Source organism: Corythoichthys intestinalis, chromosome 2, assembly GCF_030265065.1.
Source record: "Corythoichthys intestinalis isolate RoL2023-P3 chromosome 2, ASM3026506v1, whole genome shotgun sequence".
Classification (NCBI taxonomy): domain Eukaryota; kingdom Metazoa; phylum Chordata; class Actinopteri; order Syngnathiformes; family Syngnathidae; genus Corythoichthys; species Corythoichthys intestinalis.
The window spans coordinates 23,151,782-23,169,785 of record NC_080396.1 but is presented as its reverse complement, the minus strand read 5'-3'; the positions used below and the strand labels follow the sequence as shown (position 1 = coordinate 23,169,785).

The 18,004-nt window shown below is 40.3% G+C and overlaps 1 protein-coding gene across 4 annotated transcripts in view; it reads left to right on the top strand.

Moving 5' to 3' along the window:
• Positions 1-18,004, top strand: part of agap1 (ArfGAP with GTPase domain, ankyrin repeat and PH domain 1) — a 128,434-nt gene that overhangs the window by 93,755 nt on the left and 16,675 nt on the right. For all 4 annotated transcript variants that reach the window (XM_057856244.1, XM_057856235.1, XM_057856226.1 and 1 more), the window contains 4 exons: positions 5,486-5,647; positions 12,471-12,625; positions 12,736-12,826; positions 14,586-14,808. In XM_057856244.1, the coding sequence (XP_057712227.1) occupies positions 5,486-5,647; positions 12,471-12,625; positions 12,736-12,826; positions 14,586-14,808 (631 nt within the window). The remainder of the gene's footprint in view (positions 1-5,485; positions 5,648-12,470; positions 12,626-12,735; positions 12,827-14,585; positions 14,809-18,004) is intronic.

Genomic DNA, 18,004 nt, shown 5'->3' with positions numbered 1-18,004 from the left:
CTCGGCGAAAAGGTCTCAAATGTGCACCCTGTAAATCGATAAAAATTTCATATTCGATCCAAAATAACGGATTTCCTTTTGGGTTTGGAATATGGGTGTCAATGCTTTTTGGAGCGGTTTTGAACAAGGTATAGACTCCCCAAATTTCATTGCTCTACGCTGGCAGACCATAATGTTATAGGCCAATTTTAAAATTTCAAGCGGGTGCCACTGAGCCATTTTATTTTTTTTGCAACGTTGCAAAATTATCAAAATTTACAATTTTTCGCACGTATGTGCAAATTTTGGAGACTTTTCGTGCATGTTCAGGCCTCCAAATTGGCCGTTTTCATTTGCCCTGAAAATTAAAAAATAATAATAATCCTTTGAAAAACAATAGGGCCTTTGCACGCTTAGTGCTCAGGCCCTAAAAATGAAATTCCATGGACCTGCAATATGGTGCTACAGTGCATTTTTTGGACCACGTAACGAATAAAAAGAATGCGTTGAACCACTCCTTCTGGCTTCTCAGCCCGGTCGTCGACTACACCCTATAGGTTTCTAGTTACCCAGTATAGATGATGTATGCACACCCTTCAGCCTGTTAGTGTCCTGTTAGCATATTCATGCTTGTTGCTTAAACAATGATACTAAAATATCCCTGGAGTATCATTTAATTCCCATAAAGGTTTCAAATTTGAAATATAACCTAAATTCTTTCGGAGTTTCATTGTAAGCTTTCCAGAAGATATTGATCAGAAATGTTTCACCCTTTTGGCTCCAATAGTAATGACTTGCGTAGAAACGGCAGATACAGTAAAGTCACTAGTGAGCCTTGTTGGTCGCTCATTCCGACCCGAGCTGCTGTTGTCCAAACTGTTGACAGGCTGAAGGGAAACAATCATAGGGAAAGTCAAGAAGGAAGTCTCCAGGCTGCTTGGAGGTGGGGGTTGGTTTGGTGGTTTTGTTTGATGTGGATGGAGCGCAGCGCGCAGATGGGAGCGCCGTTAATCCATGCCCGTTAATTGCGCGCTCGGGGATGGCATCTTGTCAGCAGAGATAAGTTGTCACATTTTCCACTTGAGCTGAGACTAAACGATTGTAAAATAAGTTATGGCCGTCCTTGGGGCTGTCTGCCGTGTGGCGGCCAGTGAGCATGTGTGTGTTTTTACGTCCACACACACGCATTTACACGCGCACACACATACTGTGGCCATGTCAGTGTCACTGCTGCACTGTGATATTGATGGAAACTGAATGTTATTTTATTCTGCCGCTAGTCACAGCTGTCAGCACACGGGAAAGAGATGGAGTGTGGCGAGAGATGCTGCTCCTGTTCCACAAATTCATCCCACCTTCACTTTTCAATCAGTATCACATAGAGTGGGGGAAAGTTTGGACATTGTCATGGCTTTATGGTGAAGTCTTGAGATTTTTAAAGCCATCATTACATTTTTGAAGAAAGGCATACAGTAGATTTTCAAGAATTTACAACTTTGAAACATTTTGTAAGTTACCGTATTGGCCCGAATATAAGACGGCCCTGATTATAAGACGACCCCCTCTTTTTCAAGACTCCAGGTTGCAAAAAAAAAAAAAACTTTTTAAACACAAAATTAATTTTTATACTGAAAATAATTACAGTACATCTGAAACAAATGATTATAACAATATATTTGAGAGAAAAAGCATGTTATTTTGTCACAATCAAATCTTAGTATCTGAACATTTAAATATGTAAACTAAAGTGCAATCACATTCGTAAATGAATGGCTTCTGGTTTTTGAAATGTAAACAAACCAATCTATTGTGATAAAACAACAAAATTGCAATAACTGCATTAACCATCAAAGTAAAATCTAACTAACTGTTGCCTTGAAACAAATCTGAATAAAGAAGAACATTGCAATAAAATAATGCAAACTGGTTAAACTTGAGAGTAGCTGACATCTGTCATGACAGAACATCGCTTCAATGATATCTGGCGCCACCTAGCGTCGTGAATGGGTATTACGTCTAGACCGCGAATATAAGACGACCACCACTTTTTCAGTCTTATTTCAGTGCAAAAAACACAGTCTTATATTCGGGCCAATATGGTAATAGCAATTTATGGAGAAAACACAAGTTTAAAAAATTGAATTTTGAAAAGGCTATGTAGTTACGTAGAAAATACATTTTAGCATAATCTTTGACACAGATTTCGATGTGTACAGTAGGGCTAGTGATCTGACCCAAAAATAAAATCACATTTTTCCCCCATATCGGCCAGTCTCGAGTCTTTTCATGATTTGTTAAAAACTTGTTTTCTTCTGCTTTTTCCTCCCACTGGTTTTAAAGAATCTGCAATTAAAATATGAGAAACTAGAGGGGAGTTAAACATTTTCTTTCACATATGAAGTAAATATTAACATAAAACTAGCAGACCCACAGACTGAACACTCCGCCTCTAGCAACAGTACTTTGTTAACTAACTTGTTTTTGGGAGCATACGTTGTTGATGTAACTAATTGTCACAGTGCAAAAAGAGCATGAAATTTTTTATAATTCTTGTCTATGAATGTTACCAAGGCGTTTATGTCTAAATGTCCATTGCAACATAATGCTAATTTTTCTTTGTGAGTGAATGCCGCCTATTATTTTATATTGGCATTAAGTTACCGGGTGTTCGAAAATCAAACTGTCTTTTATAATTCAGTGCACAATATGTGTAATTTTCTTTGTCCTTTCAGCTTTACAGTTAAACTCACCTGTAGTGTAGTAAGCTGCACGAAAACACTCAAAATTGGACTCTTTCAGGGACTGTTCAAAATCAGTCATGTTCAATGGTACCTCAAGATGCAAAATTAATTTGTTACAGCACAGTGGCTTTTGTATTTTTTGGTATAATGAATAGAATTTTAGATGTAAATCGCCTAATTTGTTCCAATCTCTATTAAAACACCACATTAAAGTTTATAATCAGCGTAAAACTAGAATAAAATAAGAGCACACCTTTGAATCATTCAATATATCGAACCTAACCATTAATACCTGTCATGATGTAAGTAATTGAAAATAATGCAAATAAAAAAATATGAACATGTGGAACTTTACCTTTCGAGTGAGGCGACACCTGAAGAAATCAGTGATACCAACAATAGGCCAATAGGAGTTCTTGGTATACTGAGCATGATGGGAGAGAGTATGACCAATGGGGGCAGCAGGATCTTAATTCTAAATAGTCTGTTAGGTTCCTGCTCATTCTACAGATGTTATCACATGACTACTCGAGCTCATAGAAAAAAAAACTAAAAAACGAGCTAACTTATCATGGCAGTATCATGGCAGTTCTTGCTATTTCTCTCACTGTGGCTTGGAAAAAGTGTGGCGTGTAAGTTATATTCTTATTTTGTTTCATGTACAAGAGTATTGTGTAGCTCACTGTGGTGTATACATTTGATTTTTTTACATTGATGGTAGGCCTGAACGATATTGGGAAAAACTATTGCTGCGATTTTTTTTGGGTTTGCGATATATTGCGATATTAAAAAAAATTTATATATATTTTTTTCAAGATATTTTCACAAGATGACTTAAATAGCTGTTTGGAAAGACTTTAGATCACCACAGTGTACAGTCATCCCTTGTTTTTCGCGGTTAATGGGGACCAGAACCCGCCGCGATAAGTGAAAAACCGCGAAGTAGCCCAGCCCCCCATTTAAAAATTTTTTGGTGTGTGTGTTTTTTGTGCCCAATGTATTTATTCAGATTTAGCATTGGAAAGAAATACATACAGGTTGACCCAAAAAAAAGTTTACACTCAGTTGACTGCTTGTTTAAAAGCCATTGAAACATATCTAAATAGGTTGTCATGCTTAAGTGATTCATTAAGGTCACTCAATGCAGCTGGTAATCTCTCGTCTCTACAATTCCTGTGCTTCTGCTGAAAATGAAGAAAACTTTAGCTGTACCTGAATTGCTGCGTGCCGGTCTGACACCTACTGAGATTGCAGCAAATCCGAGAATATCCAGATGTGCAGTCTACAAAGTTAAAAAGAAGCTGAAAGATATTGGAACAGCCTCACGAAAACCTGGGTCTGGAAGTGCCGATCTGTGCGGACCAAAAAATTGATTGACAAGGTGATATGTGGCCACCCCAGAGTCCAGATCTCAATCCCCTGGATTATAGCATATGGGCAACTGTGGAGGACAGTGCCTGTAAGAAGCCACAAACTTCTGTGGCAGCCTTGGAGAGGTCCATTGTTAGATCTTGGGAAAAGATGACAGCATCCTACATAAAGAAGCGTTCCGCAGGCGCCTGGAGGCTGTTGTGACACTTAAGGGAGGACACATTGAAAAATAGAGTGTACTGTACATGTTCTTTACAATAATGTATAATTTGTGATTCAATTCTAATTATAAACTGAATAAACATGGTATTTAAGTTGTATTATGGCAGTGTAAACTTTTTTTTGGGTCACCGTGTATAAGACATGTTTTTTTCTCACTCCCCCCACCCCCCAAAGTGATTTAAAAAATGTATATAAATAAATGGTTTTTAAGCACTTCAAATTTCATAATTATGATAAGTTTTAAACATAACTGTCCAACCAAATCATTTTTGAACAAGAATAAAGTACTGTAGCAGATAAATGCTTGGCTTTATTAAATGCTTCTGTTTATCTACTTTAGCTGTGACTGTTGAAGTGACATGTAGAAATTTCAAACTCCTCATGATCACTTCTGGCATTTAAATGTCTCCAACGTCCCCACATTACACACATTCATTCCAGCGCTGCTTCCTTGCAATTGTTTAACAAGTTAAACGATGATTGACAGATGCCCGTGTGAAGTCTGCTTCTTTGGCCAGATCAAAGCCATTGTTGTGCCGCAGTGACTGAGAGGATCAAAAGGCTGGGAGAGGGAGGGTAGGAGGCTGTGCGCAGCCCAGAACGTGAGGCGTATGTGGATCAAAAAAAAGAAAAACTATCGCACGTGCTTGCGATGGGACTATTGCGCACACGCACATCGCGATGGCGATGTTTAAACGATATATCGTTCAGGCTTAATTGATGGTCAAATGTAGTCACATTATTGCGTTGCTGTGAGCAGGAATGATCTCTTATAGTACGTATTATGTTTCGTATGCTCAATAATTTTCGTAATATGAAGCGAAAAATTTTTCGGGGGGTGGAGAGAATACATTTTTTCGCGTACCGAAGCTTTTGTATCTTGAGGTACCACTGTGTCTGAATATACGTATATATTAAATTAATTACAATTTAGAAGCCAAGTTGCTCTGTTTTTCTTTGTACAGTACTTTGAAAATGGAAAAGCAGAGATCTATTGTGTATGGATTCCTGATTTTAATAAAATGTGTTATATTGATGCATTAGATCTTCAATTTCCTGTTAAACTCCATCGAACGTTTTTATTTAACTCCCCCATCTTAACTTCCAATGAAAATTGATCTTAAAGGTTCCATCCGATTGCAGCCTGATAAGGCCCTTCTTTCCCTTTTCAGACGCAGGCCTGGGGGACTCCATGTCTTCCAGTCCCAGCATCTCCAGTACGACCAGTCCGAAGATGGAGCCGCCCCCATCGCCACACGCCAACCGCAAGAAACACCGGCGGAAGAAAAGCACCAGCAACTTTAAAGCAGACGGCCTCGCTGGTACTGCTGAAGGTAACACCAGCTTTAACGTCCCTAATTGTGGTTTAACAAATTTTGTCATGAAGCTCAAAATGCAATTCCTGGGAAACGCATTCACTCTATTACACGCACCCACACACGAATGCAGAACAGATGTGCGAGCAGCCGTGGCAGATGTAATGTTGGCTTCTCCATCAAGCAGCTGACGAGTGAAATTATGGTCAGAAAGACAAATGTACTAGTTTTCCTTTTCTTTATTTTCATCTCCTTCCTTCATCATCATTTCCTAATTTCATCATGTTTCCTCCTCCTTCGGTACTGCTCTTTGTTCTCATTTCATCAACGCTCTCTTCATTCCCCTACCCCCGTGAGTCAGCCAGAGAGGCTTAAGTGAAATATTATAAATAATCTGTGGTATTGAAATCTTTTATCAGCGCTGTCACTTCCATTATTCAATAAGCGATTAGTTACAGTCTTCCCAATTTAGCCATTAAGAAGCGAGTGCACTCAGGCGGCTGCCGGCTTACCGCCGCTTGTCATGCCGGGCGGGCGGACAGGTGGCTGAAGTATCGCCATGTCAGAGTGAAGCCCAGCGTAATTCATGAGGGAGAAACGCCCTCTATCTCCCAGCTCCCCCTGATAGGACCCACAGCACTTGAAGCAAAATTAAAGTTAACAATTGATTTGGTTACCATAATAACGTTGGATGTGACATTTATTGCTATAAACAGTGGAATCCATCCTAGTGACATTGCTTCAACAATGATTGCTACCTTTGGCTCACATTGTGAATTGCCACATAGGTAGAAAAGTTCCAGACTCGCTGTCTATCATCATTTTTTATTTGGATGATCAAAGCTTATTTTTCTGACAGTGCTGTAACTTGTCTCGTGTATTTAAAAGAACCAGACGCCTAGAGTCATTAAATCTAAAAATATAGAGGGCCAAAAGTGGTATAACCGAGAAATGCACATTCCAGGAAGCCATAATTGGGATGATAGAAATCCACAATACAAAGTAACATAGTTCTCCATAGATGTACCCAGCCTTTTTACAGTGCCTTGCAAAAGTATTCGGCCCCCTTGAATCTTGCAACCTTTCGCCACATTTCAGGCTTCAAACATAAAGATATGAAATTTAATTTTTTTGTCAAGAATCAACAACAAGTGGGACACAATCGTGAAGTGGAACAACATTTATTGGATAATTTAAACTTTCTTAAGAAATAAAAAACTGAAAAGTGGGGCATGCAGTATTATTCGGCCCCTTTACTTTCAGTGCAGCAAACTCACTCCAGAAGTTCAGTGAGGATCTCTGATCCAATGTTGTCCTAAATGACCGATGATGATAAATAGAATCCAACTGTGTGTAATCAAGTCTCCGTATAAATGCACCTGCTCTGTGATAGTCTCAGGGTTCTGTTTAAAGTGCAGAGAGCATTATGAAAACCAAGGAACACACCAGGCAGGTCCGAGATACTGTTGTGGAGAAGTTTAAAGCCGGATTTGGATACAAAAAGATTTCCCAAGCTTTAAACATCTCAAGGAGCACTGTGCAAGCCATCATATTGAAATGGAAGGAGCATCAGACCACTGCAAATCTACCAAGACCCGGCCGTCCTTCCAAACTTCCTTCACAAACAAGGAGAAAACTGATCAGAGATGCAGCCAAGAGGCCCATGATCACTCTGGATGAACTGCAGAGATCTACAGCGGAGGTGGGAGAGTCTGTCCGTAGGAAAACAATCAGTCGTACACTGCACAAATCTGGCCTTTATGGAAGAGTGGCAAGAAGAAAGCCATTTCTCAAAGATGTCCATAAAAAGTCTCGTTTAAAGTTTGCCACAAGCCACCTGGGAGACACACCAAACATGTGGAAGAAGGTGCTCTGGTCAGATGAAACCAAAATTGAACTTTTTGGCCACAATGCAAAACGATATGTTTGGCGTAAAAGCAACACAGCTCATCACCCTGAACACACCATCCCCACTGTCAAACATGGTGGTGGCAGCATCATGGTTTGGGCCTGCTTTTCTTCAGCAGGGACAGGGAAGATGGTTAAAATTGACGGGAAGATGGATGCAGCCAAATACAGGAACATTCTGGAAGAAAACCTGTTGGTATCTGCACAAGACCTGAGACTGGGACGGAGATTTATCTTCCAACAGGACAATGATCCAAAACATAAAGCCAAATCTACAATGGAATGGTTCAAAAATAAACGTATCCAGGTGTTAGAATGGCCAAGTCAAAGTCCAGACCTGAATCCAATCGAGAATCTGTGGAAAGAGCTGAAGACTGCTGTTCACAAACACTCTCCATCCAACCTCACTGAGTTCGAGCTGTTTTGCAAGGAAGAATGGGCAAGAATGTCAGTCACTCGATGTGCAAAACTGATAGAAACATACCCCAAGCGACTTGCAGCTGTAATTGGAGCAAAAGGTGGCGCTACAAAGTATTAATGCAAGGGGGCCGAATAATATTGCACGTCCCACTTTTCAGTTTTTTATTTGTTAAAAAAGTTGAAATTATCCAATAAATGTTGTTCCACTTCACGATTGTGTCCCACTTGTTGTTGATTCTTGACAAAAAATTAAAATTTTATATCTTTATGTTTGAAGCCTGAAATGTGGCGAAAGGTTGCAAGGTTTAAGGCAAGGCAAGGCAAGGCAAATTTATTTATTAGCACAATTCAACACAAGGCAATTCAAAGTGCTTTACATCACATGAAGACCATAAAAATCACATTTAAATCAACACAACGTAAAAACCAAGACAAATGATCGCATTTAATCACAGAATAAAAATAAATAAATAAAAATAAAACGAAAACAAAAATAAAGCAAAAACTACTACTAATAATAATCATTGAAATCAGCAATGGAGATATGCACAAGAGGAATAGAAGGCAGGTAGGTTCAAGGGGGCCGAATACTTTTGCAAGGCACTGTATATCCAGAAATTAGGCGTTAAAATTAGGAATGTCCCCAATCCGATCACGTGATTGGAAATCGGGCGGATCGGGCCATTTTTCAGAGGATTGGAATCAGGTGAAAAGGGTCAGGTTTTTATTTTATTGTTTTAATATATTGTTTTAAGGGCTAAAAAGTAACAAAATAATTCAGATAGACAATGGCATTGCCAAAGAAAACAAAAATATATACATTTTATACCCCGCAACACTCTCAGAAAAAGCGGAAGAGGTAGAAATTTAAACCGTACAGTACTGTAATGTGTTTGGAACTTTTGTTCGTTTTGGGGGGAAAAAAATGTTTTTAAGACTTTCTTTCGGTATCTGATCAGGATCGGCAGATTCTCAATATCAGGTGACTCGGACTTGCGTGCAAAAATAAGCATTTGGGACATTCCTAGTTAAAATTTGAACCATGTACTATGAACAGCTCAAATGTTAGACTTTAAATATGGATGTTTAATTGTAACATTTAATATCTGAGTCCACACCCCCTTTTGGTAGGGTTAATATCTCCAAAATGAGTAGAGATAATGGTCTAAAATGTTGCACAGTTGCTACTTAAAAGAGCATTAAAATAAAAAAGAAAAGCAAATCCAGAGTGGTGAGTTGCGAGTGTTCTGGTGATTTGGCATTGAATTACAGATACTCACAAAAATGAATGCTACCTGGTTTTGAAATCAGAAACCTGCTAACAATAAATTCTGACAATACCTGAACGTTTTAATAGTGACAATCTGCAATATTCAGGGTTGTCGTGAAGCCTTAAAACGTCTTAAGACACTGAAATTTGGGATTACTAATTCTTTTAGAGGTATATGTCGAGGTAATTCTTTCCTTTGCATGTAATTATGTCAAGAGTTTTTTTTCTGAGGAGTTGGTCTTATTATTTATTTATTTATTTATTTATTTATTTATGTTTAATGAGGTTATCTATGAAACTTGCCCCGGAATTGGTGATAAATTCTACTCAAAGTGGTCTTAGTATTCACCTTTTTCAGGGCAAATATCAAAGAAAAACTTTATAATGTTTCAGTTTTGGTCGATTTTAGCGACGCCGGTGGACAAGAGAGATAGTGTTTTGCGTTTCCCATGAGGACCAGCGCACACCCGCAAAGTGTCATAAAGTCATTAATAAATCAAAAATCAATCTCCCGGTCGCCTGCAGATGGATTAAACAACATTTCTGTTTCCAGTAGCTGTGTGAAGGATGAATAGTAATAACGTAGTGAATCCAGTTGTTGCTAAACAACAGCATGTAGCCCTTTTCACACACATATCCAGAGAAATTCCCGTGACGCGGGATTTACTCGCGTCATTGCTTTCACGCATGTAGAGATGTCCTGAGAATGACGCGAGTTGGACATTTTCACAGACTTGTCCCAGGTTGCCCACTGGCGCTCTCTGTGCGGGCACGATTTTATAACCCAAACATTATATCATTTTTGGTCTGCATCGGCTGTAAAAATGTTGGTCAAATCGTGTTTTGTTCCGGAGGGAGCGTTCCCGACGTCGTACCTGCAGCCAATTCAAGCTCATCAGGACTATATTTAAGCCCAGGCGATCCAAGAGAATTGTGGAAGGAAGAATCTCGCTGGCTTGGGAAGGAAGAATCTCGCTGGCTTTGTTTTGTTGTGTTATCGACTCTCTGCCTACCGTTTAGGTTAGTATTTTATTGATCCCCGTTGACCTACTGCCACGGACGCATTGTGTTATTCCCCCTTTTTCGCGATTACGTCTATTTTTGTATTTAATAAACCCTTAAACGCATCCCTCCGTTGTTTTCTGCTATGAAGTACAACCGTGTTTCCGCAGTAGCTGACCCTTGCATCGGCATCATTAAAAAACACACATTTCCAAAGATGGACGATGGACTCTCTTCCTTGGGTCTACTGTCACGGACACATTGTGTTATACCCCCTTTTCCGTGATTGCGTGTATTTTTGTTCGTATTTAATAAACCGTTGAACGCATCCCTCTGTTCTTTTATGCTTTGAAGTACAACCTTATTTCTGCAGTAGCGGACCCTAACTTCAGCAACAAAAAAAACCACACATTTCCAAAGATGGGCGATGGACTTTCTTCCTTGGCTGTACGATCCCATAGCAATATAAATTTTGTTATGTTTTCAGTTTAATTTAGTTATTTACAGCTTGCTATGTTGATAATTGCGATGTTTGTTTACCACTTTTCGTCTTACTGCGAAGAGAGAGGAAGTTTCGATCGGCTCGCCATGATATTTACGTCACCAGCCATTGCGCCGTGACTCGGGAATTTAACGCCTGCTTTTCCCGCACACCGCTTCCCGAGAAGGTCCCGGACATTATACTAAGACGCGACCCTTGAAATGTCCGCGTAATCTCTGTGTCAATCGACCCCGGAAATTGGTTTCACATACAATGGCTGCACGGTTAAATCCCGCGATAGTCCCAATGTTTCAGATTGTGTGAAAGGGGCTTATGATAGTTAGCAACAGTGTGGCTTACTGTGACCCACCCCCCACCCCAACTGAACTTGTCGGCACTGACGAGTTTGGTTGACGGGGGGCAGGGTTGGGTTTGCATCATTTCAGAGAGTGAAAGCCGGGCTTTTTTGTCCCTCCTCAGACAAAACTTGTCTCTTTTGTTACTCTGCCATCTTTGCAGAATTCGCGTGAAAGTGTTAGCGTCCACTTCTGTCTTTTTAATGAATGGGGAAAGGAGGAAGTGACGTATGCCGTAAAGCAGTGAGCACATTTGTAGTTATTTTTTTTGTGTGGCAGGGTTCCTGCCACCCTCTTCAAAGGTAGCGTCAGTGAAAGCGATACAGACCCCTTCAAGATATAAAAGAGGTGTCATTCAACTAGTTGTCATTCAACATATTATCACAAGTGTTATGAAAATATTTTATAATGGTTGAAAAGTTACCTAGTGTTGCTTTAAATCATTGGATGCAATTGCCACGATACTAAATGTCCAAGGTTTGGCACCTGCGCCTTAACGCATTAAAGTGCGTTCATGATGAAAATGTTCATGACATCACTATCACATGATCGACGCGGTTTATGCTGTGGAAAAGCTTGCGCTCGCCTCTCCTGAGTCACTTGACCCGTTGGTCCCACCCTGCGTTTTCCTGACTGCACCACACATTCAGAGGTTCGAAGGCATCCCGAGAATGTCAGGTGACATTATCCGAGGTGTGCTTTGTGTCCATGCGAGAGTCTGTCGTGAACAACGGTGTGCACCATTTTCCAGGTTATTAAAGTTGTAAAAGGCAGCTGATATGGAGAGTAATGACCTGTGTCGCAAAGCAATACTGTGCGCGCTGACATTTAAGCTTTTAATTTGTGTTTCCCGAGGCCCCGTTTGTGTCCCTCTCACCTCCCCTCTCATTGCACCTGGCGGCCTGCTGTCACGTACACACACAGGCACAGTATGCATGTAGGCCCCTCCCCCCTATATTTGGTTTGTTCTGTTTGTGCCGCTAAAGGTTGCCAGTGTCAGAGTTCACAAATTGCCTCGACGCCGCCTCTCCGCGTGAATGTCGCTCACAGTAGCCGAAAGCGCTGGCGGTAATTACCAATACCGCGTGAGCGACCGGCCGTCTGGCAGCGCTCGGATACGCCACGCTGTCTCAAGGAGGAGGATTTACTTGCAGCTTAAACAAAAGGCCCACTTTGAACTCATTTTCATGTTGTATTTGAGAGACTTGGACCTTTCGCCAGACTGAATAAATCAAATTGTTACATAAATCGCTAAAGTTCTTTGAGGGCAAACCCTCTTTTTTACACAAACACAACAACAGTAGAGCCAATATTATTAAAACAGCTCAAACGTTATTGAACATATTAATGGTACATGATAAAAACTGATTAGTGATTCTATTTCCTCTCTGTCACCTGCAACAGAGCAAGAGGAGAACTTTGAGTTCATCATTGTATCGCTTACGGGTCAGACGTGGCATTTTGAAGCCACTTCGTATGAGGAGCGAGACGCCTGGGTGCAGGTCATCGAGGGTCAGATCTTGGCCAGTCTTCAGTCTTGTGAGAGCAGTAAAAACAAGGTGGGTACACCATTATGACCTGTTACTCGCATGCTTGAATCTTTTCTGACTAAGTGTGACCACCTTAGCATTTTGTGTAGCTACTATTTGAGGGCATGTCCTGTTTTCAGTCTCGTCTGACCAGCCAGACGGAGGCCTTGGCGCTGCAGTCCATCAGAAATATTCGTGGAAATAGCCGCTGTGCCGACTGTGACGCTCAAAGTGAGTAGAAACATTTGCTTTATTGCATAGTGAAACCCCGCTAGATGAAGAAAGATCACCTTAAATCTGTGTTGTTTTTGGTAGCCCCTTTAATTTTTGTCTTAGTCTTAGTCATTTGGAAGAAAATGCTGTTTTTTTTTGTTTTAGTCAAATTTGTCAATTAAAAATGGTTTATTCTTCGTCGAGTTTTAGTTGACGAATATTCGAGATGTTTTCGTTTGCAAAAATTCAAAGGTCTTAGTCTAACAAAATCAGTTTTCCAACAATTTTGACAGTATATGTTTTCAAATATACAGTGTATCACAAAAGTGAATACACCCCTCGCATATCTGCAGATATTTAAGTATATCTCTTCATAGGACAACACTGACAAAATGACTTTGACACAATGAAAAGTAGTCCATGTGCAGTCTATATAATAGTTAATTTATTTTCCCCTCAAAATAACTCAAAATATAGCCATTAATATCCAAACCCCTGGCAACAAAAGTGAGTACACCCCTTAGAAAGTACATCCTTCCCTAAATGTCCAAATTGAGTACTGCCTGTCATTTTCCCTCCAAAATGTCATGTGACTCGTTACAGGAGTGCTCTCAGCATTGCTGCAGAGATTGAAGAGGTGGGGGGTCAGCCTGTTAGTGCTCAGACCATATGCCGCACTCTACATCAAATTGGTGTGCATGGCTGTCACCCCAGGTGGAAGCCTCCTCTGAAGACGGTACACAAGAAAGCCCGCCCGTCTCATCAGACCATTGGACATGGTTCCATGTGCTTTGTTGACATGTCTTCAGCAAACTGTTTGTGGGCTTTGTGTACCGTCGTCAGAAGAGGCTTCCTCCTGGGGTGATAGCCATGCACACCAATTTGATGTAGAGTGCGGCGTATGGTCCGAGCACTAACAGGCTGACCCCCCACCTCTTCAATCTCTGCAGCAATGCTGAGAGCACTCCTGTAACGAGTCAAATGACATTTTGGATGGAAAATGACAAGCAGTACCCAATTTGGACATTTAGGTATGTACGTAGTTTCTAAGGAGTGTACTCAGTTTTGTTGCCAGGGGTTTGGATATTAATGGCTATATTTTGAGTGTTTTTGAGTGAAAACTAAATTAATTCTATTATACAAGCTGCACACAGACTACTTTTCATTGTTTCAAAGTGTCATTTTGTCAGTGTTGTCCCATGAAAAGGTATACTTAAATATCTGCAGAAATGCGAGGGGTGTACTCACTTTTGTGATACGCTGTATGTATGCATTGATAGAGATCGACCGATATGGGTTTTTTAGGCTGAAATACTTCAGACATTGATAAAAATATCTGCCCCCATATGAGGCGGCCACTTCCTGTGTGAAAGAGGGCTTTTATTTGGGGTTTTCTCTACTATTACACTACAGAAATATGAAATTCTGTGGTGTTTTTTTTCCAATGTATTAAACAAGATGACCTCTGCTGGAGTGGACATGATAAAGGTGTTGTTGTTCCATGACTACTTAGTGCAACCATTTTTAACATGAAGATAATTTACACTAGGTGTTGTTTATTCCTTTAAATGCATGACATTTTCTGTAAGAACTAATTTCTATATACCCTGTTTCCTCCTGTTCAATATGATGAACAAGATTTGTGTATTTTTCCCCTGTGTTTTTAAATGTTAATGTTTAAAGTGTGTATGAATATTTTTAGGGGTATAATTCTGGAATGGAGTGTTTGAAGGTGTATCTACCAGCACCACTAACAGTGTCACTTTGATACATCCAGACCCGGACTGGGCCAGCCTCAACCTCGGCGCCCTGATTTGTATTGAGTGCTCAGGTATCCACCGGAACTTGGGCACACACCTATCCCGGGTGCGCTCGCTGGACCTTGATGAGTGGCCCCTTGAACTCCTCAAGGTCATGTCGGCCATTGGCAATGACTTTGCTAACAGCGTGTGGGAGGCCAACTCACAGGGTCACCTGAAGCCTGGACCAGATGCAAGCAGGTAGGAAACACCACTTCAGTTGCCCTAATATGGGAGCAATGTTTGTGTGATCATGTTGTTTCCCAGACAGCTGCCATTACAACATTCATTCGTTCATCTTCTGAACTGCTTATCCTCACGAGGGTCTTGGACCATTATAACATACTGATACAGTGGGGAGAACAAGTATTTGACACACTTCCAATGGGAAAACCCATTGACAGTGTATCAAATACTTGTTCTCCCCACTGTATATATTTACACACACATTGTCAGTCAACAGAGGAAATCAGTCTCCTCTTAATGAAACTTTTCAGTTATTCAAGTACATTTTGTTTCTTTTATGCCAGATAACAACAACGGTTATCTCAAGGCACTTCACACGGGAGCAAGCCCTCTAAAGCACATGTGTGAAACTGGCGGTCCAGGGGGCAGATCTGTCCCACCACATCATTTTGTGGTGCATTAATTCATCCTTTGAGCCGCTTATCCTCACCAGGGTAACGGGTGTGCTAGACCCTATCCCAGCTAACAGCGGGCAGGAGATACGGTACACCCTGAACTGGTTTCCAGCCAATCACGGAGCACATAGAGAACAACAATCATTCACGCATACACTTACACCTACGGACAATTTGGAGTGTTCAATCAGCCAACATGCACGTTTTTGGGATGTTTGAGGACACCGGAGTACCCGGAGAAAACCTACGCAGGCATTGGGAGAACAAGCAAACCCCTGTGAGGCAGACGTGCACCCAACTCATTTACCGTCCCGCCAAATCAACAAGTGCAACGACTTGAAATTTTTCTCTAAAATAGAATGGATGTAAATTTTTTGTAGTAAATAAACCGGAGAATATATATTCTGTCCCTTTTTTCTGACAAAACAAATGTTAAAAATTAAAAAAGTAAGAAGCTATTTACTTTTCTTTCATTGGATTTTTTTAATTAAATCACATTTTTAGTCAAAATTTTTAAAATATAAATGGAATAGTTTCAGACTTCATGTTTTGCTCTGAAATAAAACTTAAATGAAATTTCTGTAGTCCACAAATGGCAGAAAATGTACACCCCCCAACTCATTCAATTTAAAAAGAATAAAGAGAATATTTTCTTTGTTTTTTAAATTGAATTCCAAATTTAAAGTTTTCCGGGGTTTTTTTTAATTGTAAATTGAAAGAAAAAGTAAAATAAACTAGATACATACATACATATACAGAGATAAAAAAGGCAGTGTTTACATTGTTCCTTTTTTAATTAAAAAAAAAAAAAAAAAAAGCAAAAATTAAAACATATATTTGGAAGAAAAAAAAACTGAATATTTACTGTCGTAAGCAGCTAGACATCCAATACATTTTTGGGTCGAATGACTGCTGCCAACCCTCCTAGTTAAAATGGCAGTGAAAGAGTTCAATATTTATATACAGTAGGCTGGCCGATATAATGGACCTCAAAAGGAAACAACTACAATGTGGCCCGCAACAAAGATGAGTTTGACACCCCTGCTCTAAGGCTCACAGGCTCTCTGTGGGGCCAATGTCTGTTGTGGCTGAAACACAGAATAGAGGTACTGAGGGTAGATAAATAGAGAGAAAACAGGATAGAGGGGTTGAGTGACAAATGAACAATGGGCACAACAACAGCTGTATCAACAACAGTAAAAGTCCCATGATGACAGATACTGGTCCGCGCTCAACACCACCGCCAATAACAAGCAGATCAGTCTGAAGGTGCAGTTGTGCAGAGGGCACCAACCCCAAATGGGACGGAGGGAAATACAAGGAAGAGGCCTGTGGCATCATCACGAAGAGATTAGCCAGAACATTTCCAAGTCATCCCTGACCTCAACTCTGGGAAGTACACATCCGAGCATACGTTGAGGTGTTGGCATGTTCAGAGAAGCACAAGTAAAAATGAGCACAAGAGTGCAACGACTGCAGTGAAAATGCAAATGAACATAAATCAGTCAGCCATCGACTGTGCGCATGCACGCACATACACACACTCACCAAGTGTATTGACGTGCCATTAACCCCAGTCCATCAGAGTGCTAATGCTTTTATTGTTGCTCATGTTCCTATTTATTTATTATTCTGATGTATGTTTCCCCCTGAAGAGATTAGAGCAAGTCAATATTATCTCAATTTAGCTGCGACGCTTCACTGCAGCTACATCACTCCCCAGCCCGTCAATAGTATTTATCAGACCATTCCTTAAGTGCCTTGATTTTTACTCACGCCCTGTTCATGACTTCTGTCTCTACTCTCCGAACGTCATGCTTATTTCACGGTTACGTGCCACTAAAACCTTTGAAATGAGCAAAAAATCTGCTTTTGAAACACTGGCCACATTCCTTCAAAACCACTGAAGTGCGGCCATTTCCTTGTTTTTTTTGTTTTGTTTTTTTTTTTTGTCTTAGACATTAAGGTTTGGCATTAAATCATGAATACGACATATGGAAATCGTCCCTTTGTCATGTAACATGTCTGACAAAGGTGTGTTTTGTTGGTGCAGTGCACTGATTACATTTATTAGTCAAACTACAAAATGCACTCAAGTTACGCTGTACATTAGGGGTGTGACAAAATATCGAAATGGTGAGGTTATCGATATGCTCCTGCCAAGAATCGAGATATCGTTTTGGTGTCAATCTCTTTTAAAAAAAAAAAAAAAAAAAAGTAAAAAATAACCAACAAGTTGCTACCAAAATTTTCCACCATCATAGTGTCTCAGTTAACTCTAAGGCTGCATTGACTGTTCTCAACGCCCAATCCATTTAGACTGGGAACGTTCGGTCATTCGAAATCAGAGCATTCACAGTCATTTTCAGGTATTTACAGGTCACAAAACACAATCGCCACATTAGAACCCGATTCTGTGTAGTGCAGTACAATAACATTTGGCCATGGCTAATCATTTTACATCTTGCCATTGTTGATTTTGAATAGCGTCCAGGATGTACTTCTGCTTCTTAGGATGCCCTGCGTGGACCGTCACAGGCTAGAGCAGGGGTGGGCAACCCAAAATGTTGAAAGAGCCATATTGGACCCAAAAAACAAATATGTCTGGAGCCGCAAAAAATTAAAAGCCTTAAATAATCCTAATAATGAAGGCAACACATGATGTACATGTATGTATCTGTATTAGCTACAGTATATTAGCCTCCTATCAAAATGACTAAGTCGACTAAAAATACATAATGAGCCTTCACGATTTA